The 26,073-nt window shown below is 33.5% G+C and overlaps 1 protein-coding gene across 15 annotated transcripts in view; it reads right to left on the minus strand.

Moving 5' to 3' along the window:
- Positions 1 to 26,073, minus strand: part of DOCK10 (dedicator of cytokinesis 10) — a 192,298-nt gene that overhangs the window by 17,615 nt on the left and 148,610 nt on the right. For 11 of the 15 annotated variants that reach the window (XM_039364894.1, XM_039364900.1, XM_039364888.1 and 8 more), the window contains exons 26-47: positions 22,959 to 23,072; positions 21,740 to 21,811; positions 20,758 to 20,904; positions 19,996 to 20,079; positions 19,294 to 19,390; positions 18,653 to 18,697; positions 17,940 to 18,115; positions 17,737 to 17,853; positions 16,916 to 17,027; positions 15,619 to 15,740; positions 14,503 to 14,617; positions 12,944 to 13,010; positions 10,836 to 10,883; positions 10,278 to 10,379; positions 8,818 to 8,942; positions 7,217 to 7,329; positions 6,261 to 6,398; positions 5,227 to 5,409; positions 4,206 to 4,316; positions 3,311 to 3,526; positions 808 to 865; positions 356 to 454 (exon numbers count right to left, since the gene is read on the minus strand). In XM_039364894.1, coding sequence (XP_039220828.1) covers positions 356 to 454; positions 808 to 865; positions 3,311 to 3,526; positions 4,206 to 4,316; positions 5,227 to 5,409; positions 6,261 to 6,398; positions 7,217 to 7,329; positions 8,818 to 8,942; positions 10,278 to 10,379; positions 10,836 to 10,883; positions 12,944 to 13,010; positions 14,503 to 14,617; positions 15,619 to 15,740; positions 16,916 to 17,027; positions 17,737 to 17,853; positions 17,940 to 18,115; positions 18,653 to 18,697; positions 19,294 to 19,390; positions 19,996 to 20,079; positions 20,758 to 20,904; positions 21,740 to 21,811; positions 22,959 to 23,072 — 2,461 coding nt within the window. The remainder of the gene's footprint in view (positions 1 to 355; positions 455 to 807; positions 866 to 3,310; positions 3,527 to 4,205; positions 4,317 to 5,226; positions 5,410 to 6,260; positions 6,399 to 7,216; positions 7,330 to 8,817; positions 8,943 to 10,277; positions 10,380 to 10,835; positions 10,884 to 12,943; positions 13,011 to 14,502; positions 14,618 to 15,618; positions 15,741 to 16,915; positions 17,028 to 17,736; positions 17,854 to 17,939; positions 18,116 to 18,652; positions 18,698 to 19,293; positions 19,391 to 19,995; positions 20,080 to 20,757; positions 20,905 to 21,739; positions 21,812 to 22,958; positions 23,073 to 26,073) is intronic. The other 4 variants (XM_039364898.1, XM_039364899.1, XM_039364891.1 and 1 more) reach the window with 3 other exon arrangements.

Genomic DNA, 26,073 nt, shown 5'->3' on the forward strand with positions numbered 1-26,073 from the left:
AATTAGAAACCTTCAGTTCACTAGCCTTTCCCAAGCTTATTTTTTTCAAGGAATAATGATAGCAAAGGAAGATGTTTGGAAATCTATTATGTAACAGCAGAATTGCTGTTCTCAAGCAAGGTCTCTAGAATCTCAATGGCACTGTTTACAGTGACCAATGTCAATGGGCACTGTTGTACATGTTTATGACTGTGAGAATTGATACCAGGAGGAATTGAAAATTCCATTTTCCAAGCTGACTGGCATCAATAGATTTAGGACAGGGCTATTGAAAAGTCTCCTTTCTTTAAATATATACAAATGGGGTTCTTCCAACGTTGTCCAGCCCATAAATGGTCATGGTTAGAACACTCACTTCCTCCAGGGTGAGTTGTTAGTAAGATATTATTATCAGAGAGTTCAGCATCTTCCAGGAACAGGCGAGAGGTACAAATCTTTTCCATTTTCCAGTAACCTATGGTAGTGTGAAATGTTATTAGCATTTGGTTACTTGTATGTGTTAATACATGCATGTTTATTTATTTAAGCCATGGTATGGAACAATAATATTTTTTTCATCTCAAAGAAAAGAAAAATAGTACACAAATATTGAAACTTGATTCTTAGGCAAAATGGAACGTTTATACAACATGAAATATTTTTTTACTATTTTCTACTATCTTAATGGGAAATATCTGAGAAGAGTCAAATCAGTTTAAAGAATAAATACAAAAACTCATAAATGTCATAAAATGGGTTTTAATCATTTCTGTTCACTCCTTACTCATTTCTAAACCAATCAAACCTTTTAAATGTGCTGTATCTTACCCTTTCTCTTCAGATATTCAGCAATAAGGGCAGCTATATGGATGTAGCACATTGCAGCCTGCAAAGAGAGATGCTGGTAAGTTTTAATGTTAAAGAACTGAAACAAAAGCTAATATTTTCAGAGGGGAATATTCTCTTGAATTGCATACCTGTTACATGGAATTTTACAATTGGACAATGTAAATGGAGTCTTTGTGCCTTTATTACAGCAAAAGATTGATATTGTAGCAGTGGAAATATAAATGTATGGCCCCATTTACTCAGTGGATTAAAGCTCTGATTAACTTGCTACCTGTGAATTGATTGCCTATTGAAGTAGACTTTGCATGGATAAATATAAGGAAATATGGGACATTTATACAAAATACAGTGAGTTAAAAAAGCATGATGGTGACTTATTATATGCACAGTACACATGCACACACACTCAAATAATCTTTATATTTAGATAATTATCTATAGAATTATTATTGTAACAATGTAGAGTATATTCTATATCTTATTTTTTATTGTATTTTTCACTTATTTTAAAGCACTTATGCATTTTTTATAATGGATACATCTTTGTGTTTTATTCCTTTAGTTTTTTTCTGTTATTATTTTAAGAGCAATATATTTTTTTAAAAATGTTACAGGATATAGATCTTCTTAATCTTCACAAATACTAGTATGTTTTTACAAGAGAATAACAACAAAAAGATCCCAGCTCATCTGTATCGATATATTAGTGTGAAAAATGGTGTTTAAGGTATCTCCCATCTATCAAGGTTTGAAAATGCCAAGAATTATCAGAAGCTGTGTGTCTGGCACATTGGTTTCCAAATCAGACTAAGCCTGGTATCCAACATTACAGTATATGGATATTTTTAAAATAGATACATGCCACTGTCCTCTCTATCCTCCATTCTAATTCTTAAATTTCACTATACGTTCACCGTGGCTAGGTTAGATGCACTATCCTCTGCAGTTGTATGGGGGTATTATAAAAACACAAACTGACAGCAGAGCATGTGCTTATGTGGGTCTGTCTCCATGGAGTTCCTCAGTTACATCTTTCTTTGTTGCTGTTTTTATGAGAAGTGTGAGATGACATTCATGTATCCCATTTTAGAATAGAATAGAACAGAACAGAATAGAATCTGGAAGGGACTTGGAGGTCTTCTAGTCCAGCCCCCTGCTCAAGCAGGAGAATCTATACCATCTCAGACAAGTGATTGTCTAGCCTCTTTTTAAAAATCTCCAGTGATGGAGCGCCCATGATTTCTGGAGGCAAGCTGTTCCACTGGTTAATTGTCCTCACTGTCAGGAAGTTTCTCCTTAATTCCAGGTTGCTTCTCTCTTTGATCAGTTTCCAACCATTGTTTCTTGTCCTGCTCTGGTGCTTTGGTGAATAACGTGACCCCTTCTTCTTTGTGGCAGCCCCTCAAATACTGGAATACTGCTATCATGTCTTCCCTATTTCTTCTTTTCTTTAGACTAGCCAAACCCAAGTCCTGCAGCCATTCTTCATATGTTTTATTCTCCAGGCCTTTGATCATCTTAGTTGCTCTTCTCTGAATTTTTTCCAAACTCTCAACATCTTTTTTGTGATATGGTGACCAAAATTGGCTGCAGTATTCCAGGTGTGGTCTTACCAGGGTTTTATAAAGTGGTAGTAATACCTCATGTGATCTTGATTCTATGCCTCTGTTTATACAACCCAGGATTGTATTAGCCTTTTTGGCTGCTGCTGCACACTGCTGGCTCATGGTTACATTATCGTCCAGTAGGACTCCAAGGTCCCTCTCATAGTTACTGTTTTTAAGCCAGGTCTCGCCCAAACTGTACTTGTATCTTTGATTTTTTTCTGCCTAAATGTAAACTTTATTTTTCTCTACATTGAATTTTATATCTACTCTTCTTGATTCACTACACAAGACAAGTCCTAATAGACATCTTATAAAAGTTCTTAGAATAAAGTACTGATAATTAAAGAAATGTTAAACACCGGAAGGTCATCATGGCTGTTATGACAACTGCATTCTAGGTCACAAGTTATATAGGCTACTCTGCTATTTTGATTGCTATTTCTTATGAAAAACAGAGAACATGTAGAGTATTAGGTCATATTTTCCTGCTGTGCACATTATCATTAAAGCTACTAATGGATTATGACAAAATCATACTCCTGTAGAAAGAGAAATTGTAGAACGAGCTTAAGATTTGTTTAATGCTGGAGTACCAAGACCACTACACTGAAAATTAACACAGTGCCTGAATTTAATAATCTCCTAAATTCTGCTACTGATTAAATGTTCCCTGTTTTGAATGCAAACCCACAAATATGTATTTGGGTACAATTTTTTTAGGAAATACCCTGCTTTAGGACACAAAGTTGCTTAAAGTGGTTCCTCAAATATCATACTTGGTTGAAACAGAAAGGTGATATTGAATTCTTGTTCTTTAGGGTTTACTTCAAGCCCTTTAAAATTGCAAAATAATTTATCAGTTTCAGATGAGCTACCTCAGATAAGTCTCCATTTCTTGCATGAATTTTGGCCATACTCTCCAACCAGGTCCTACGTAATTCAGGTGTACTTGCATATGAATTTGCCAAGCTGTACTGTAAGTCCACCAGCATCTCAGGATCCTTCTCATGTTCCTTCATTTGAGCCGTAGCCATTAAAACTGTTCTTATGCGTTTGGTCAAGTCTTTCACTTCTGCTGGGAAGTTACTGTTCTTTTGGGAAGAGGAATAAGGGAATTTAAGTTCACAAAATCTCTATTATCATGTTAAATGACATCTATTTGGAATAAGTCAGATACCTGAAAAATACAACTATTGCATGCATCATAACAATGTCATAATACATTGTTTGCTGTTTCCTCTTCCTAGCTATCCATAATCAAATAACTTTTCTTTCACTGAACTTTTTTTTCAGTATTTGTGATGGAAATCAAAGGCTTATCATGTTTGAACATGGTTGCAATAGATATTTCTTTAGCATATCAAACTTGGGATAACAAAGGTCTTGAGAGAGTTATTGTCACTAGTATGTTTTTAATGACATATGAATTGATATATAATACATTTTCTAACAATTATCATATTATAACACATATTCCAATTTGGTAAAATATCTGAGACAGCAACAAAGAAAAAATACTTTGGGATCCACCCATCTTTAGACAAGATCCTCAGTAACTTTTTTTCCCCCTATGGCTATCCAGCCTTCATTATGTTGATAGAGAAATAATGAGGATGAGCTTCATATAACTCAAAGATGGCGGACTGATTCTTAAAGACACTACAAGTCACTACTGGGGAAATATCCATTTTCATAAGAATGAAAAAAATACTATAAATAAATAAACAACTTAAATAAATAAATAAATAAATAAATAAATAAATAAATTACTTTCATCTGTTTGTCTCCATTAGCAAAATTATTTGTAATTGCCAGAGAATGCTGAAATCGAGAACCTCCAATTCCTGCATCTGCAATCAGTTGGCTTACAGCCTTGATGAGCTGAAGTGATGACAAGAAAAGAGAATACGAAGACAGATCATCAAGCTGAGAAACTTGCTTCTCAGAAGAACCACCAGCAAAATTTATTAGACAATGATTGTTTTCTCAATCTCTGTTTGTGTCAAGGAGAAAACTAGTAACTAGCATTAGATTTTTTTTAGCAGTTTCCCCTTTTTCTCACATTGTTTAATTCTTACCCTTCTCTTAAGAGTATGTGTAGTGTAAGAATAAAATAAATAGTAATAATAATTAAAATATTTCTATATTAAATATGAAGAAATTTAAATTTTGGTAAGCAATTCTTTTACAAAAATGAATCAGATAACATTTTTGCCTGTAGGAGTCCCAATATTAATTATGAATAGTTATAAATGAATATATACATTCTGATAAACAGTCTTTCAGTAGGAAGGAAAATATTTTGTCCTATGAGATGCATTTCCAAAGTAATTCTGTATCTTAAGACTGAGGACCTGGAAACCTTAAGATATTTCTATAGAATATCAAGATTGAGATAGCAAAAGAATATTGAAGGCATTGTTATTACTGTAGTTTTTATGGTCATTATTGTTAGCATCATCATTCTGATCATCTAACAATCTAAAATAAAATTTAAGTAAGAATGGAATAAAACAGACTAGAGCACACATGTCAAACTCGCAATGTCACATGACATCGTGCAATGTATCAGAACTTTTTTCCCATTGCCGGCAATGGGGTGGGCGTGGTTTCTTTGTGACCCTTCCGGCCCGTGGACCGGCAGTTTGACACCCCTGGACAAGAGCATACTGTGATCTGCAAATATACTTTGTTCCATTTCTCAAATGAATAAATGCAGTAACACTATAAAATCATGAGAAATTTCAGGCAATAATTGCTCCACAATGTTTCCACAGTAATATTTTCTTACCTGCAAATGGGACCTTACTATTGACTTTTGCTTATTAAATTCAAAGTTCTTTCTCATGAAAAAATAAAGCAGAGCAGAGGCTTCCATCTGTGTTGACTGTGATCTGTGATTACAACACTTAAGAATCTCATAACAAAATGATCCACACAAATCAGCTTGCCCTTGGAAGAATGCTGATGGAAACTATAAAAAACAAAACAAAAGCATCAATACACTTTTCTCGTGCACATTTCCTCATAGTAGAAGTTATCACAATCTTACACTTTTACAAACTGGCTACACAGCAAGTGAATTCATTCTTGATGAAGCTATACATCTTTAAAACCAGAATATATAGCTTGTAAGGGACCTTATACAGTAGATCATATAGTTCAACTGCTTACTAGGTACAGGTATCCATTAAAACAGGGTTCCCAACCCCCAGTCCATGGACCAGTAGTGGGCCACAGCATGCCAGCAACCGGTCTGCACAAACAAGCAAAGCCCCATCTGTGGGATGCAGGCAGCATACAAAATATGCACTCTCCGGTCCGTAGAAAAACCTTTCTCCATGGAACCAATCCCTGGTGCCCAAAAGGTTGGGGACCTCTGCATTAAACCATCTCTCATGAGTGGCCACCAAACCCCTGTTTGAAAATCTCTTTTTAGTAGTTTTGTACAGATTGTTCCATTGATTAGTACCTTTTATTTCCTCATACTCCTCCTAATTTTCAACTGGAATTTCATCATTTTTAATTTCAATCCCTTGGTCCTTGTACTGCCCTCAGTTTCAACAGAGAACAAATCTATTCAGTTTTTCTGATAATAACTTTTTAATTATCTGTAAAACATTACACTATCTCCTCTTAGAAGTCAAACAGTCCAAACTCCACTTTCTTTTAAAAATATCTTAAAACTTAGATATAGAAGTCATGGCTCTGCCCCTCACAGCAAGTCATCTGTTCAGAAAATGTCTGTTATCTCTCGATAGCCAACAGAGAAGAATGAAAGAGAAGAAGGGATTCCTACAAATGAGAAGCCATATATAGACTTACCTTACTCACAAACAATCTCAAAGCAGCAAATACATGTTTGAGAGCAGCTGCAGAATTATTAATTTGTAAAAATAATAGGTAAGTGTCAAAGACTTTCTTCATCATTGTATTCTGGCAATCTGACTGCTGCAGTTGTCTCTGAAAAGTAATACATACATTTCAGCTTTCTAAATTTAAACTGTTGGGATCTTTTATTTTTCCCCCCTCCTCTCCTCTCCCCTCCCTCCCCTGCCTTTTCTTTTTTTCTTTTCTTTTTTTTCAAATATGAGCAGGCATTTTTAACATTTTTAATATTAGTTAAATTTCTCAAAGTTTCTTAGAATAGTTTTGTTTTTGCCTCAGACCATCTTTCTCTCTTCTGCCAAAGCTTCATTATTATTTTGGTGATGATGATATTGGTGGGTGGTGGTGATTTAGGAACTCTTTTATCCAGCACTACAAGATATTTCCCTAAGTTTTACAGCTTAGTGGGAAAGCACATAGTTTGGAAATAGATGGCCTTAGTTTCAATTCTAAGCAAATCCTAAAAAGGCTGGTCTGCAGTACTGGTCTGCGGTACTGAAAAACTATGCTACAGCATTCCCAACCTGGTATACTAAATCAGGGATCCTCAACCTTGGCTTTGCTGGCTGAGGAATTCTGGGAGTTGAAGTCCACAAGTCTTAAAGTTGCCAAGGTTGAGGACCCCTGTACTAAATCATTCTATAAAAGAGCAACTGATAGCATGGCATAGGTATATTAGAAACTGTAGTGAAACATGTTTGGCAGTGCCAGGTTAAATGGACCATCAAAGTGACTCTGTACTCTTTATCAGATTTTGAAAGCTTCAATTATAAGCTGTCTACATATATGAAACATTTCACTTGTTGATTCTCTGCTTCCATAAAATAACAGCTCAGCATAAATTATAGACATTGTGACTTTCATGTAAAAAGTTTCACACAGAAAAATGTTACCTGATGATGCTCAGTGAAAAGACATAACAGATCGAGTATAGAAAGGCAAACTTCTGTTGCCGTGTTGGCTTCCGTATCTACATAACTCACAAGATCTGTTTCATTAGAGGCACCTACAACCAAAGAAACGTTACAGAAAAATTTTATAGTCATCTACAAATGACAATAGTCACTGATGAACTATCATCTCTCTAAATATGCTTCTACATAAAATTAGACTTTCTTAGCAAGTTTTACTCTGAAATTGCGATTAGATTTCAATATTTGGTTTCAATATTTCTATAAGGATTTTTTAAGGACTTATTTTATAAAACATGCTTAAATAAATCATAATATACTTGTCTCTAGATGAAATGCACTGCTCATTCTTCACATTAAAAAAAATCTTATTTTCATATAGCAGTTTGAATCCTTCCTGTTTACTTTTCTGCTTTGGTTTTGGATAGATATTTCACCTCCATATCCCTTCTTCAAAATTTCAAAGAAATGAGTTCTTTGAAAAATATAACATTAATTTGAGGAATAAAAAGATCTTGCAACAGACAGTTCACACACTTGATGCAATTTAACATTTTTGTTGTGGTTGTAAGATTCACATAAAAATTAGATGATTCGGCTATATAAATTAAGCAAATAAATAAATTTTGTCAGGGCTTGTAAGTGTTTTAGGATTGAAAACTCAGAGTACAAATAGTAAATAAATATATGTATCTAAACTATATACCAAATTCGAATTCTGAATAAATTGTACACAAAAATATTTTATGATATTTATTTTAAAAATAATTAACCTACTTATGTTTATTCTTTCTTATAAACTTGTCTTTTTAAAATATATTTTTGCATACTTAAGGATGATGAAAGGTATGAAGGGATTATTTGCATATGTCAAAGAATATCTCCTTGGGCCCACAATTGCTCAGTTATTGCGTACATGTTTATTGTAATTTTTGCTATGTAGTTTAGCAGGGGTAGAGAATCTATTTATAGCATTGACAGTGCAAACCTATGCATATCTTCTGGTTTTCTGACTGCATTCAGTTATGAAGTCTACTGATTGCTCACATTCAATGAATTAATGCACATGGTTATCAATAAACAATAGGATGCTAATTAATCAACCTATTTTTTATCATTTTATAAATTACATACAGCAGAAAGAATTTATGGTAATAAGTAAACATGTGAGAACTACATAAGAGTTATTGTTTTTATGTCTAATTTTTATGCTAAACATGATAGACTGAAATTGTCTTAATAATATACAACAGCTGGCCTTCACTCTTAATGTTCCATAACAACTGAACAAGCATAAATGACAAGAACATGGATGATATCATAAAAAATATTTATGTATATGCAAAAGCATAAAATTCACAAGAATATACAACACAATCTAGGAAAACATGACTTTTCTATAGATATTGAGAGCTGGTAAATGTTTTGCTGTGTATACATAAAACTGAATAATGATACAACAAACAATAATGGCTATTATTCTCTCACATTATTTACATAACACTGAATTGAGAATGTTATTTCATTAAGTACCACCATTGTCCTATTAAAAGCTCAACTACAAAATCATACTTTATACTTACTTGGAATGGTACTATCTATCATCTGTAGGAGTTTATGATTGGAAAGGGCATTTTTCCCACGGATTATTGGTAAAGTTTGGGATCTATGATGCTTGTGAACCTCACTGCTAGAAGCAGAATGTGCCCTGCAAAATGAGAAGACAGTTCCTCAGGCATATCCCCAAAATTTTTCCAAACCTTTAGACAGATTTGTTTTCCATCTTCTCTTCTGCATTATTTCTGGACATGAATATTTCCAACAAAGTAGTAAGCTTATTACACAATATACAGACGGAATTATACTAAGCCTTGCTAAAAAAAAAAGTTAACTAGATAGGAATTGTCCACATGTTAATGGAACAAAGCTCTACCAAATCAGTGGTATACCTATCAAAAGCCTTGTAGGTATACCAAAGGGTCTTTTTGAGCAGTAGAGAACCAACTCATGCTATCTTGGGGGGGGGGATTCTTTGTACTCTGGCACACTTCTCGACTAGACCCAACGGCAATGCTGAAATGATAGTTTAATATTCTAGGATTCATAGTTATGTACATCTGAAGGCATAAGATATCTAAAAAGGTAAATTATTAAAAGAGTATTTGACACCATGGAGTCCAATTAGAAATTTCAACACAGACTTTTTAAAAAGATCAATTTTGGTGGGAACTTTGAAGGTCACATTTAAGAAAACTGCTTGGCGTGTTTACAAATAAAATGTAAAGTGTTATAATTTTTTTTAGCAAGTATGCAATAATTACCAGAAAGATTTCAGAAACTCATGCCAGTCCAAAATATACTAAGAGATATGAAAATTCTTTAACATGTAATTTTCTATTCACATTAAATTAAATGTAGAATGATTTAAGAGCTTATTCTAGTGATTTTTTATCATGAAGTAATGGTGGAAATTTGACATGCTACACTGCAGCTGCTATGTTTTTGTTACAGTGAGATTTGATACTGATGACTACATGAAGAAATTACGATGCGTCATTATGGAAAGCTTCCTTCTGTCCCCCCCTTATCTAGCTGTAAATGAAATCAGTGCTTATTTAGAATTGAGAGCAAGGCAATACATTATTTTTCCTCCTGCTGCTTTTAATGTATCCATATGCCATGACACAAGAAGATTATATTGACAACTGTTGTTTTTACATTAACTGTCACTAAATAAACTAATTTTCTAAGAACTAAATATCATAGGTCAAATACAACTGAATCAAAAAGTACAACACTTTCTAACATCTGACTTCAAGATTTCAAAAAAGTCTAACATGTGACTTTTACTTTTGATTGAATATATTTTACAAATATTTTTTTTCACATTTTAAGGGGAATAGTACATATTAAAATATTATCAACCTGCTGTTGAATCCTTCCAGATTCTCAATGGTGTACAACAACAATATACATACTTAGCCTCTGTTGAGCCATCATGGCTGTTTTGCATTAACCCTCCATGTATTTTGTTAAATCTTACCACTGTGGCAGAAGCCCAGAGGTTTGACAGGATGAACTGGAGCCTTTCAATGTTCCATTATTCCGGGTGGTCTGAGCAAACTTAACTGCAGCAGCAATTTTCCTGATAAAAGAGAATAAAATTTAAAACTGCATCATAATATCATTTATTACTATAAATATCAGGAAAATTTATCAAAAAAGGTCTTGTATTCTATTACCGATATCACATTTATATCAGAATCATATTCTATTATTAGAAAATAGGTCTCATAGTGAAGAATTCTTATGAAAACTTTATAGTAAGATTTCCAAACACAATCCATATTATTTATCTCATTAGACTAAACTTCCATTAAAGTCAGTTATGTTTTATACTTGCAGCCTGTTCTTACTTAAAAGTTTATGGGCACTTAATGAAAATTCACAAAAAGCATTTATTTTGGAACTTTATAAACTAGGATTCATTGTAATTCATCCTCATCCTCATCTAGATTCAATACACACACATACTAAAGTTTCTTGCAGTTACATATGTACTTCAAATATTTTGCTACTTGTTTGATAAATAAAACATTACCTTACTATATTTCGTTTTCCTAGATATCTGAAATTCTGAAGGCAAACCCTAAAAGATTAAAAAAAAATGGAACAATCTCAAATAGTTTTTCTTCACAGCATTACTTCATTTCTCTCACAAAACATCACAGCTAGAGTTCGGTAAGAATGAGAATTCCATTAGTAAAATCATTCAGGTAAATAACTGCATCAGTGCTAGTTTCATGTAGGGTCTGTTTTTTCACTCTCTTGCCAGAAAAGCCAAACTTCACCATCATATTTAGCAGACAGATGTTTGCTTTATGTTGATTTAAATGTGTTATAAACGATTTGTAGATTTCCAAGCAGTGAAAAGAAATTGTAACTGTGTGTTTTGTTAAATTGTTCTTGTACAATATCAAAAGCGATTGCATGAAAACTGTCCACTGTCAATAGCAGAGCTATAGGCCGCTATCTGGAATGGCCTGAGTGAAGTTGTTACTCATTTTCTATTGTTTCCTTTCCCCACAGGGCACTTCCGTGACTTCAACTTTCCGTTTAATGCTGTTACTGCTGCAATGTAGTTAGACAGTGAGTTCTTTTCTTTTATTATTTATTTATTAAACTTATATGTTGCTCCTCTTGCTTGGAGGTGACTCTTGGCAGCTTACAATCATGAAACCCAATAAAAACATTAAAATGATAAATAATAACATTCATTTAGCATAAAATTGGCAAAGATGGAGAGGGAGGGAGGGAGGGAGCATCATGCACGTAGGGGGAGAGGTGGGGTCTTATCTTAGTCTATTGACCACCTCCAAAATGATGTACCCTCATTGGGACCCCTGGACAGTTGGCAAAGCCAGATCTTCAGGCGGTTTCAGAAGGCCAAACCCATATTCTTTTCATCAGGAGAATATATAACAGTTGGGAAAATGTATAACCCTATTCTGTATTGCCTACAGAGAGAGTTTGATGGACAGGTTGGTGGAAACCTCCTCAGTCAACATGGATCAACTACGAAAAGCAGAAAAGGCCATATTTATCCATACAAGGCTAAGGTTTCCTAGTCTTTTATAAAAAGGCAAATGCATATTGCTACATTTTTTTCATATACAGTTAGCTGGCCCTATGTATGATGACAATAATATGCAAAGTTGTGCTAAAAGAAGAAACTGACAAAAAAAACCATGCTTGTTTACACAGAAGTAAACACAGTTGAACAGAATTCAGTTCTAGGTTACTATATATAATTTTGTCATTTAAGAGACGGTAGACCAAACTTTTTCAATTTCAATTATATCTGCACCCTAATTTAATTATATTAGGATTAACAATAACAGCAATGTAACATCAAGGCTGGTATAATAAGAATTGTAGCCCTAAATGTCTAGAACATGTTTCTCACTCTTGACATCATTCAGAGATTGTGGCATGCAAGATTTCCATAGACAGAATTTGATTCTACACAGATACAGATAGACATAGACCCAGATAGACCCGGATCCACAGATCCAGATCCATAGATCCTACCCACATCCACAGACCCACATATAAACACACAAATATACAACTGCACACAAACACACACACACACGCAAACACAAACACATACAAACACACAGTTATGTAAGTTAGTTATTCGACTCCCAACAGTGATCAATCAAAGCTTGCAAAATTGGGTATAAGATTGTGAAATATTGTCAGATTTCATGACTACAGAAAAATGGATGGTTTAAAAATTAAAATGGATGGGAAAAGAGATGCACTGGCATCATTATATAAAATTTCTACATTATTCGACTATGACAAGATAAGCAGTTTTTTTCATTCAAGTTACAAAAAACTGAAGACAAGAAATATTACCTATGATACTTCTGATTGTACATTGTGATTTTTTCTTTTATTCTTTACTAACTAAGTAAAGAAAAAACATTAACATTTCACAATTTAAATCCACATGATATCAACATTCATGGAAGATTGGAGAGATTGCTAAACTGCATAACTTTAGGTGGGATATGCATTTCTTTTGAAAGACTTAAAAATATGGGGATTGAAATGTATAATTATTCTTTAGCATAAGCTTTGCCTCTAATTTAATTAATACCAACAACAGCCTTGGAAGAACAAACCTCAAAGTGAGCTTACTCTAAAATGCTGAAAAAATCTGCTATTTCTGTAAATGGTGCCCTCTGCCAGTAGGAGATCAGTGTATCTAGGAAGAAACAATGAAAACATATGAATATATTATTTATTCTCTTACATCAAGTACTCTATCACACTCTATAGTATGTTAAAAATGAATATAATCCATCAGATAGAACCCAATGGCAATATTTACAGTATTGAAGTCCTGATTAGAGTTACTATCTATGAGTGGATTGACTATAAACACAGACTTTGTATGGACAAATATAACAAAATATGGAACTCATTTATATAAAATATAGTAGGTTAAAACATGATTATGTAGTTATATAAATATTTTAGAAACATTTATGTACTCGAATTAGAATTGCTTTAGATAATTATATAAAGAATTGTAATTATTTACTGCTAAAATGATACATGTTTTTCCCCTACATTGTATTTTTTTTACTTTTTTAAAAGAACCCATTTTCTATTTCTTTTTATCTTTGATAATGTGTGTATTTTATCATAATTAACTTCCCTTTTTGTCACTATTTAAAAGCAATAAAAATAAATAAAAAACCCTTATCTGTCAGAACTCATTTAGCCAAAGCTAATCACTATTGTCATATTTTCCAAGTGGTATTTCCTACCAGCAGAATTCAGGAAACTGTTGTTTTACACACTAGATATTGTATTAAACTCAGTTCCCATTCTTTGTGGATTTCATAATTTATCATGTGCTTAATAATAAAAACCAAACATGATGGTTTTTAATTTAAGATAGGAAATGTTATGATGGAATAGCAGGAAAATATAGCCTTTGATATAAAAGTATCTCAGTTCTAGAAAAGTAGGAAGTATGATAAAAAATATCCTCAAAACAACTTGATTACAACTGTTGGCTCAGTGGTTAGAATGCAGCATTGCAGGGAAATTCTGCCCACCGCCAGAAATTCAATTCTGAAAGAGCTCCAGGTTCACTCAGCCTCATGTTCTTCCAAAATTGGTAAAATCAGGGCCCAGATTGTTGAGCCCAAAATGCTGATATTGTTAATTACCCAGACAATGGGATGGTATATAAGTCTAAGTGTTATTGCTATTGTTATTGTGCTAGGTGTATGTGGAAGTAGAAAAGGATGTGACAGGCTTTAAAGATTCTGTTACAATAACTTTATTAACTGTATCAATATACTCTCTTAGAGACCCCATTCCCTGATCTTTCCTATCCTGAAGGACTGACAGATCATCTTAATTTTTCATACTTGTGTGTATTTTATTTCAGAAGCTCTTTATAAACAATTAATTTCAACTTGTCTGAAGAGTAAAAAGGTATTTTTACAGATATGTATAAGGAAGAAGAATACAGAGAAAACAAAGAGAAAGAAAAGTAGTAGCACTAGTTTAGAAAAGAAAATGTCTTTGCTGACTGCTCACACTGGCTCTGCCCATTGCTGCTTTAAATCCACTCTCTGTTGTCTTGTAAACCTAGCAATTAAGAGATTTCTCCCAAACAAATATGATCTTCAGCAGAAAAGTAATAAAGCAGGCACAGATACATTTTACTGTTCAATTACCTTCTGAAACTGTTTTCATAATATGAAGAAAACACATTAGGAGACTTCTTGTTTCTGCTTGATCTAATTTGTCAAAACGAAGAGCTGATCCAATCAGAGACAATGGCCTTACAATCTGTTGTAGCAAAACATGGAAAGCCTCGATAAATGAATTTTACCTCCAAAATGCACTTTATATATATCACTTTGGTTATACCAGTTTGGTCTAGAGCAGACATATCAAACACAAGGCCCGGGGGCTGGATGTGGTCCATGAAGTAGTTTCATGTGGCCCACGAAGCCATTCTGGAAACAGTGAGGGAACGGCCCCCTCTGCCTTGGCCCTGGCCCTGGCTCAGGTCAGCCGGGAGCCAATGTACAATTTTGCGGTGGCCATCTATGCTGAAATGCATTCAGTCTTAGCTCCACAAGGCCATCTGGAAACAGTGAGGAACCAGCCCCTGCCGTGTCGGCCCCACCCCCTGGGTGCATGCTGGGGAGGTATCACCCTTTGTGAGGAATGAAGAAATACACTATCGCCTGGAAGTGTATCTGGCTTGATGGGCTCCAGAGGAGGGGTTTCTGCAGGCAGTAGGGCAAATGATGTAGAGCTGGCCATACCCATCCAGTAGGTCACACTCACTCCATCCACGCCCACCCAGTAGGCTGCACCCACCCTGGCCACACCCACCCGGCCCTCCAAGGGCAACCGCAATGCTGATGAAGCCCTCAATGAAATTGAGTTTGACACCCCTGGTCTAGAGGTTAAGGCACCAGGCTAGAAACCTGGAGACTGTGAGTTCTAGTCCTGCCTTAGGAAATGAAAGTCATCTGAATGACTTTAGGCCAGTCACTCTCTTTCAACCAACTCACCTCACAAGGTATTGTTGTGAAAAAAATAGAAAGAGGAGGAATATACGCTTACTGCCTTAAGTATTTATAAAAATAATAAAGGTGGGATATAAATAAATAAAATAAAAAATGTAAAATAAAATAATTGTAGCATCATGTAAACCAGAGGCAGCTGCATTAGAAAGTTGCTGTCAAGTGCTGTATGAACGGCTCCACATGCTCTGAATCATCTTTCCCCATTAAAACCTGAAGTATTGTGCTGTCCTAGTTTATAGACATACATACCTTCTCACAGGCTTCATTTATTTCACTGTTCTTTTCATTGGTACTTGGGTTAGAGTCAAGACTTCCTAGGGAACCTCTGGAGTCAGCATGGTTTGCTGCAGGAATAACTATTGATGAAAAAGCTGGAAACAAAAGCCACAACGAATGTGCTAAAATGATGCTTATGGACATGACAATTAAGCAGGATGAACACCAAAAAACAGTATGTAACATTGACCAGACACTGTTAAGAAAAGCTACAGCTCAGTTAATGAGGATGCTGAATGGCTATGAGCTAAGTGCATGAAACAGAGTAAGATATAACGACAAATGCAATGATACATATTTTGCTATAGATGGTGTTAGACACAATCTCATACATGATGGACCAAAAGCCATAAAAGTAGAAACATTTATTGAGGATGCAATTAGTATTACATCTTGAAATGCAACTGAACAGTATACAGTACAAACTTTACTCTATTAATGAACTTTGTGAACTTTTGTGATACAAACAAATCTATCTATACCCCAAAGTTGGGAGAAGGCAGGAAAGGTCCAGCTTCCAGTACTTATACAGGTATCCAGAAACAATCCTTTCTTATCCTCTCCCAACTTCCACCACATTACCTCCTGTCACCATCCAAAGCCCACTGAACTACTTCTTCAGGAAGGTGGAAAAATGGACTGTTTCAACTCTGGAGGTTGAGTCTACAACATTACTGTCAGGTTTTACAATGCCATAAACCATTCACTGAACATGTTTTTTTTATACTCGGTGGACTCACAAACAAAATAGGCTTACAACAGACTTTTGGAACCTAATCTGCTTTTAAGTAGAGTACTGTCTTATTTGTATTCTATAAATTGGGTTAGATTTTGTACACATATACATCTGTGTGCACATCTATAATACTGATTATCCCGTCATTTAGTAGAAAGTCTCTTACAACTAATACGAGGACAATGAAATCAAATTATAAAAATGCTGTAGGAATGGTATATATAAATGAATGATTGCTGTGCTAGTTCAAGGGAGATCACATTTCTTTTCTTTTCATTTCATTTTCTTTTCTAGTTATAACATTTTAAAAAATTGTTTCCCAATAACAGCTGTGGACATTTCAAGAAATTAGAGGACTTTGATCTTGTGGAATCAAACTCAACATGTCTTCCCTACTCTCTTCTAAGAAGAATTTATTTCAGATTATACTCTTGCTAGAAATATTAGAAGATAATTTAAATGTAAGAAATTGGTAATAATAAAACTTGCAATAGAACAAAACAGATAGTTATTTTTATGTAAATGCTTTCATACCTGCAATTGAATTAAGAACATCTTTGGAGAAAGAAGTATCAATTGAATTTGCATGTTTCATTGTTGTCTGACTCTGAAATCCTACAGTGGTGCTCAAATCATCTCTAGATCCCTGGATTTCAATGACAGCCAGAGAACAAATGTATTAAATCAATGTTCAAAATCTGTCACTTATTGCTAGTTTTATAATTACATACCCACTGCTTTGACATTGGCATAGAATCACAGTTTTTGCCTTTTGCAGCCTAACAACAAGATTTGTTCTCTTAACCATCATCACCACCACACATTAATCTATTTCTGCTTGATCTAATTTATCAAATTTAATAAATTTCTTTTCCAAAACAATCAAATTAGTTTAAGAAAATATTCTCCCTCTATGCCTTCCCATAATTCTAAACCAATCTTAAGGTGGTAATCTTAATGTATCAGGTAAGGAAAGGCAGATTTTTAGTGAATCAATAAGGGAGACAACTTTAGTTGCAGATGGGAGACCAATACTGAAACTAACCTGTTTATGGCCACCTAGTAAGCTTGTAAGTGATAAGAAGTTCAAACTGGGTATTCTTTGTCTCAAAATTATTAATTGCAATGGATTTATTTTAGGTACGCTTTTAATCTGAATCTATGGATTTTTTTCCTTCATAGACAATAAGTCCAGCAGTATACCTAATTTAAGTGACTTTAAATTAATATGCTTTTATCATACTCTATTTACTGATAAATTAATCTAAACTAATCTAGTCTAAGAATAATTTAAAAATGTTAGCAGTATAGGTTTAAGAAAAATTAAATTACTATGGCCCATTACTGGAACCCACCTGATTAGATGTATTTATACTGAATAAAAACATATCTTTCAGATATATCCTTGGCATATTGTCCAAAAGCATCCCATAAAGAGGCATATACAAGTTTGCTATTTTTGCCTGCTTTTCCTGCAGAAAAGACATTCAAAGAAGATGGCTCAGTACAGACGACTGACTGGTCTATTCCATCAAGGTAAAAAGTTAAACATTCATACCGGATCGCTATATCGATCATCAAATGAATGTTTTGCCATCAGATTTTTGAGCATGGCTAGGGCCATGTGTCTGATATCCTGGTCTTCTTGGAGTGCGAACCCAACCTCTCGAAGAAGTAATCCAATTAAAAAATGCTTCCGGCAAAATTCATTTGTCACAATATATTCAGGAACATCTGGATTAAGACAGTCAAGAAAGTTATGTGTTTAAAACTTGCCATATATGTGCTTCATTAAATTATTGATATATATTAAGAAGAGACATATAATTAATTGAGATTTAAATTATTCAAGTAACAAATTTTAGAAAGACAATTACACTTACAATTGGTAAGTCTGCTAATGTTAAGTTATAAATCAGTAGTAACTTCTGTTAATCTGTACCTGATGTATTATAGTAATATTTTCTTTAGTAGTTGGCAAGGTGAAGTAGATTTTGAACTTATTGCTGAGTGAGAAAGTATAGTTCACAGAACTTTAGCTGCCTAAAAATAACAACTGTAAGTTTTCTATTCTTCTTTTAGAGAACCTTCAATTAATGCGATGTATATTATTACTCCAAACATGTCTGCCAGTCAAAGTTGTGGGAGAATGATTATACTTCAAACGGGTTCATTGCAGAGTAGTAAATAATTTTTTAAATGCTAGAAATGGAATTTGATAATGCCACATTTAATAACTAAGACGCAAAATGTACTTGGATGAATGCATACCTGATGCATGAAACTGCTGGGTTGTTTCTGATGGTGTGATTGGATCTTGAATGGTTTGGTAGAAATATGTAGAAAAAAAAAGACATGTTGGTACATTTAGATAAATCACATTGTTAATTGTAAAGGTATAATTTTACGGTTGTCATATTCATCCATCCACATTTCTTAAAATACATACTGATCAGAAATAGTATTTTTAGATTGGCTATTTTGAGATCAGCTCCAATCATTCTGGATGCTGAGCTTTTTTTAAAAGATGGGATTATTTTATCTTTCTATGGACATTGCACAGTGGTCTGTGTGAAACTGGTAGTGTAAAAGTATTATAAATAAAGCAAACAAATACTTAAGACTCAACAGGACCACTGAAATAATCCTTCCCTGTTAATCTAGGTAGGGACAAATGATACTGCAGAGAGCTATTACAAGCATATCAGTGTGAACACTGAAAGTCTAGGAAGGACCCGCTTTCAGGCCATGGAAGGAAATGTGAAATTTGCATGCCAACCTTAAATGTATTTATATAATACAAAACCCTACTATTTTTGTGAGATTTATTACTAAGTTATATACTTAAAATTGTATGCAGTTTCTTTTGTTTTATAATAAATATTACTGTATATAAAACCCTAAATGCTTACCTGGAATGTTTGCAGATTTCAGGGGTAGGCAGAGAGGAATGAAGTGTTCATAGTTACATACTTCTTCAAGAAAATCAAATTTATACTGGAACAAAATCTGAAAGTTTGAGATGATTATCAGATGATTTATGTTCATTTATTGCATGCATGTACATTCATTAATCTATCTTCATAATTACATGAAATACTGGTTATGCAGGTTAATGAATGTACATATTTATTTATATGAATGTGAAAGTATTCTTTTCATATAAGAGGAAATTTTTTTTTAAAAAAATGATACAGTTGATTGTAGCAATATTAAACTAATAAAAGGAAAGGGAATGAAATAGATAAATAATTACTTAGATTAGTTTGAATAAGAAATGCATGCTTTTCTTCACTAAAAGACTGCTAAATGCGCAAGCAACAAACAAATTCCAATGAAGAGATCCACATTTTCACTGAGAAACATATGATTTGATAGACTAATTTTTTATTTTTTGTAAGGGCACAACTAAACAAATTCAGCTGCGCATTATGGGGAAGCAGTATATTACAAAGATTTTTTTTCTGTTAACTACTGTACTTTGTAAAGTGATAAAAAAACTTTTATCCAACAAAAGAAACAAATATTCTGAGATCTATTCTTCTTTTTTACTGATTCTGATAATTTTTAAAGGAGAAGTCAGCATAATTGGAAACATACATTACTTTATTTACCTTGTCATCACCTGGTCCAAACATGCTTATATAGTTATTGATTAATTTAAATACAAATCCACGATCCATAAATGTGAAACATCGCTAAGAGAAAAAAAATGAAATGATTATAATTATTTCCCTAGGAAAAGACTTTTAATAATAGAAAAAAGTTAATAAGGGATTAATATCATCCTGGCAAACTGGCAATAAATCATGAAGATCAAATGTGAAAGTCAAATACTCAACTCAATAGTTTTTTGATTAATCTAAATGTCAATTTATATCAGTGGCAATATGAAATTAAAAGATTTTGTATTGTTTTGAATAAATAACCGGTGTAAAGCATACCTTCTAGAAAACTTACTGAAGATGTAAATATGTTCAAATAAAACAGATCCTATTTGTCAAAAACAAGTTGTATTTCTTGAATTTTTGGCTATTAAATGCATTCTTCCCTTCTGCAAATCTAAAAACTGAATAGCAATCCTTTATTAATTAACAGTGTTGTAGTTTTTTAATAAAGAGTTATCTTCTTTATTGTAAAGAGGGTGACTACTGTATATTCTTTTTTTGGTGAAAAGGTATTCAAATGTTTCTTCTTTTATTTTGGTTATGAAGTTTCATCACTGCCATGCCCATCAGTGTAGAAGAATCACATAATTAATGTTTTGTGTTATGCCAACAGCAAAAAGAAATATTTACTATGAAAATGATTGCAAGGTTTGTGCATCCTGCAAGGTACAAATAGGTTAATGGTTATTTATACTAAATGCACCTTACCTTCAGAAACCTTCCAATGCTGTGGCTTGCATTCTTTGTCTCTTCAAAAGCTTCTCTGTGTTTCCAAATAACGTGATCTGATATGTTCATTACAAGTTTATCTAGTTCAGTTTTGTATGATTCTGGAAACCTCTGAGCACGAGTAATCTGGTGGGGACAGCAGATGGCTTCTTCAAAATAAGACACTGATCTAGACAACGCTCAATATTCTAAAATGTTTCATTTCCCTCTCTACACAATGAAATTGGAGGAGTTAGTGAAAATGCTCCTGACTAAGAGGCATCATTCCGATGAACAGTTTAATGATGATGGCATTTATTTATTCAGAAAATGTATTTGGCACTTAACGTCTTAATGGCACTGGATGCTTACAAAGTATAGTGATAACATTCAACTAAGCCTCAATTAAAATGTTACCATTAAAACTAGACGTAGAAAAATAAATGCAAATTGAGAAACGTCTTAATACGGTATGTGGCCAGAGGATCAATTTCAATTCCAGTGGCAATTTCCTTCAAGGCTACATCATGGGGAAAGCCAAATCACTATTGAAATGATTAGTTGGTGCACAAATTGTATGAGATAGGCAGCCCTATAAGCAGTAGGTCTAAATTTTATTTGAGATCTTTAGGTCCAAAACTGTTCAGAACAAATTTCTTGCCCAGATAAATTGCAGTGATGTAACTGCAGAAGCATTTATTAACAATAACCAGCTGCAGAAACTCTCCCGCACCCATATATGCTCTCTTCAGCCCCTCTATGCTTGCACCATGTTGGTCACTCGCACATTCCATACACCCTCCATGTTCATTGCTGTCATGCATACCTTCCCAACATGAACTGCACTTTTGCACACACATGCCATACCATATTCTACTGCACCCCTCACACTGGCCTTTGGATGAGTAAAATATTTTTAAATAAGAACATGTTTAAATATTGATAACATTTATTATATAATGCATATAGCATAGAGTCTTACCTCTACTCTCTTTGTGTAAACCAAATGCTGTGCCATTGATTTTAATATAATTGCAAAAAAGAACCAGGAGTGCTAAAATAAATAAATATATATTATTTTTCTTTTATACTAACTTTGCACTTTTTTTTTTACAAAAAGCTCCCCAAAAGTGAGCTTTTCCATATGTGCGGTGACTACCATTTCTATAAAACCTAAGCAATGTGGCTAAAATTTTCTAGAGGTGTATTTCCCAAATATTTGGAAGGCATAAGATTAGACAAGAAAGAACTGAATTCTAATATATGGAGAAACTTGGGCCACTTCTGGATAGTCTCTCTGTAATTAGATACAGTAATTTATAACTATTGCTTTTTTACTTCTACAAGTAGTCTTGAAAAGCTGCTTCTCTGGTCTTGAGGAACCCACCAGAATAGCTTGGCAATGGCAAGGAACTAAGTGAGGAATTAATAAATTCATTGTTTCTCTTTTTCCAACTGGAATTTATACATCAATCTCATTTAACTCTTTAAAAAACTAAGATTTTAATGGGGAAAGATGATTCAGAGCATGTGGAGCCGTCCATACAGCACTTTCACATATTCCATCCATATGTGAAACAGAAAATCTGAATTCAATTTATAAAATTCTTTACTCAGACAAAACCAAACCATTCTTCTCTCTGTACTTTAGTGCTGAATTGGTAACCATTTATAAAGAACATCCCTTATCAATCTGTTAGCAAGGAGTTGCAGGACTGTGATGCATTTGCCAATGAAGGTACCCTTCAGCAACATATTCTTGCTTTTAAGTCCTAATATTTCAGTTCAGGGTCTCATATTAACTTCTTAACTGTTCTGCTAAGCAATGCTTTCCCCAAGCTACAGCAACAACAAAGTGACATCATAACATAAGAACATATAGCAAAACAGAGTCAGTTTAATGTAGTGAATAAGGTACCAAGCTAGAAAGCAGAGACCGTGAGTTTTAATCCTATGTGAAGCACAAAGCCAGCTGAGTGACCTTTGGCCAGTCTCAACCTGGGAATGAAGCATTGACAAAATATTCCCCCCCTCAAAAAAAAAAAAAATGCCAGGAAAACTCCACAGACTAGTCCAGGCAGTCACCAGGAGTCAAAAACTAACACAAAGGAACAACAACAACAACAACAAAAAGTGAGGAAAGCAGCAATCTATGAAAGCTTTCCTGACATTTTTCGCTCATGAATAAGAATAAATTTCACCTTCAGAACAAGCTTCACAGTCCTTTGATCATTTGACTGCAACAGATCAGTCATACTCTTTGCCAGTTCTTCATGAACAGTCCGTTCTTCAAATGTCTTAGTTTTGAATACATACTAAAAGTACAATATAAAATGCAGGAAAAAAGTTAATAGCGAGAATATTGGGTCTCACTGACTCCATGCAACACAGATACTGTAATTTACATTGTATGGTACCTGACAGTTATAGAGTCGATGCAATGGAAATATTTCTGATGCAAGACTATTAATCTTTTGCATCTAGCCTTCTATTGATTTGAATGCAATGAAATTAAGGAACTATACTATGCATGCAATCTTCTACTTGACCACTCCGAAATATATCTCTTTAAGGGTAATGAACTCATTCCCAAGTCTGCATCACTTTTCTGAAAATAAGTCCTTCTGAATTCAGTGAGATATATTTCTGATTAAATAAGTACGAAATTGTGTTATGAGCTTTTCACATTATGCAGAAAAGTGCAGTATATACCAGAATCAAAAAATATATCTCAGGCAGCAAATACTCTAACCTGTCAACAAATGTTTAGCAATATGATCATGACTCTATAGCAGTGTTTCTCAATCTTGGCCTTTTAAGATTTGTGGATTTCAAGTCACAGAATTTCCCAGCCTCTTAACAGTGCTGTATGGGCACCAATTCTTATTCCATTTTTATATTAAAGTTTATTACAACAATCGTTATATTTGATAGGTTCAAATTTTCACGGGAAAGTTTCTTTGCCATTATTTTTGCGTTTGCTTACTTACAGAAATCAAAAGGATTTTTAAATAACACATTCAACACTTTTCTAATGAGACAGAATACATCGTGGGATGTGGGAAAAATACATATAAATATTGAAACATTATTTCTGCCAGCATGGAAGTATTAGCATCTGCAGTTATCTTGCACATGCATCATTCTTTTGCTCTAAACATCAGCCAATCTGGAAATGTATGAAATGTGGTGACATTTAGTCTTATTCTTGAATGTAGGACGACTAAGCAAACCAATCACTCAACCCATGCTATTTTGAATGTATTAATAAGAGAATACATTTAGGGACAGTTAGTTAAGCACTCAAACAATCTAGTTTGTTTATACATGTAGAGCATTGTCCACAACATTTTTGGATTTTCATCAGCATTACCCCAAAAATAATCTTGCTATGAATGGGACTTGTAAGTAAGAATTATGTGCTACATATATTTTGAAGTAGCATTAATTTTTTTCTCCTTTTAAGAAAGATACAGAGAAAAATGTTCTTGAATAAAACTTGGTGCTACAATAAGTGCAAGGTGTTGCTTCTGTCTCATTCATGGTGACTAGAAACATTCAACACATGATGTGATGCCATCATGCAGAATGACAAAATCATGCTTTGCTTGGGAGAGGAGAAAAGTAGATTTGAACCCAGCAGCATTCTTAATTCTTCTGGGACATCAAATTTAATCTAGAGTGCATTACTACTATCACTACTACAACCTCTGCAGAGTTCAAACACATTTACTGTAAAAATACCTCTGTTTATTATTTTTGCATAGAGAGAGAGTATAATGTCTAAAATTGAGAGATTTTCTCAAAGCAGCTTAGATTCACCATCAGTATGCCTTAATCTAAATATGTTAAGATACTTCAACTGTGTTATACTATACTTTGTTAACTTCTGAAATGCACTAGATTCAAGAAATAATAATACATATTAACATTCTTCAGAATATTGTTTAACTTTAGGATGGTTGTCGTTTAAATTCTTCCTCTCTCTCATGAATGGTAATTTTCTTTCTTTTTTCTTGATATATTATAGCTCTGTACTGTAATTGTTTGATTACAAAATTTTCAAAAGCTACAGGGATTACAATTTAAGGCTGATTAATTGTTGCTAATTTTCTTCCTGAGAGGCATTTTGCATGTACATACATACAAACTGAAGTGTTAAAATAGAATAAAAATGAAAATTAACATTTTAAAGCTATAGTCAGTTGCTTGGGAGAAGGTCTAGTGAATTGAGTGAGACTTATTTCCCAATATAATATGATTAGAATTTCATTATGCAAAAAGCACAATGGGAGTTGTTTTATTGCAATAAAGATGTAGCCATTAGTTTATTACAAATTCCATTTATATTATGACATTTAGATTGTAGAAAATGTAAAAGGATGTATATTCTGATAATTAACATTCATGTTGACTTATATATGTCCATTTCTCCACTAGCAATCTACAGCATCTTCATAGCAGTCCCCAAGGAAAGCATGAAAAGCTCATACTCATTTTTTGCTATTTTGGTACAAAGATTCTAGCAAAAACCATACAATAAAACACTAGTGGAAAAATGATGTGTTGGACAGTCAGTAAATTTCACAGTAACCAGCACTCAAAAATAATTCTCCAAATCATATTATTATAAAGCTGCTATCATTCTTACGTGTTTTAAATTGTAAAGTGACACACATATGCTTATGGCTAAAATGGAGCATTATCAGATGATGAATTGCAGGGATCAGACAGGTTATATAGTACAGCTAGAATATCTAGCAACATCTTCTGAAACAGTGTATTTAAATGAAGGCATTTCACACGTTCACTTAAAGTAACAAAGCAGAAATTAATTGAGCAATGTATCTGGAGCCATGTACATGCATCTCTGATTCATTCATGTCATTATTGATATTATTCCTCAATTCTCCATAATATTTTCTCTGTTAAGCAAATTTATTTATAGTTTGAATAAGTGTAGAAGAGGCTCGACAGTACCTGAGTAGTTAAGTTACTATAATTATGTATAAGAGATTATATATGGAAATATCTTACTTGACTGGGTTCTACACAAATAGATCTAAAATTCCATTTTTCAGGCAACAATTGAAACCTGTTTTTCTCTTTTGTAAGTAGAAACCAAAGTACTATGTATACTTTTGATAAAAAAATACCAAAACAGAAAATATTCATATATTTAATTTTCATCATTAATCTTATTTTTATTCTCTGCTAAGTGTCACTATTTAAATAGAATCTGCCATTCCATAGTTCAAAATTATTGCCTTTTGTCATATCTGTTTGTAATTATTGGTAAGCCAGAGCATACAGAAT

The sequence above is a fragment of the Crotalus tigris genome, unplaced genomic scaffold (assembly GCF_016545835.1).
Source record: "Crotalus tigris isolate CLP2741 ecotype Arizona unplaced genomic scaffold, ASM1654583v1 scf7180000019924.707973, whole genome shotgun sequence".
NCBI classification, from domain to species: Eukaryota; Metazoa; Chordata; class Lepidosauria; order Squamata; family Viperidae; genus Crotalus; species Crotalus tigris.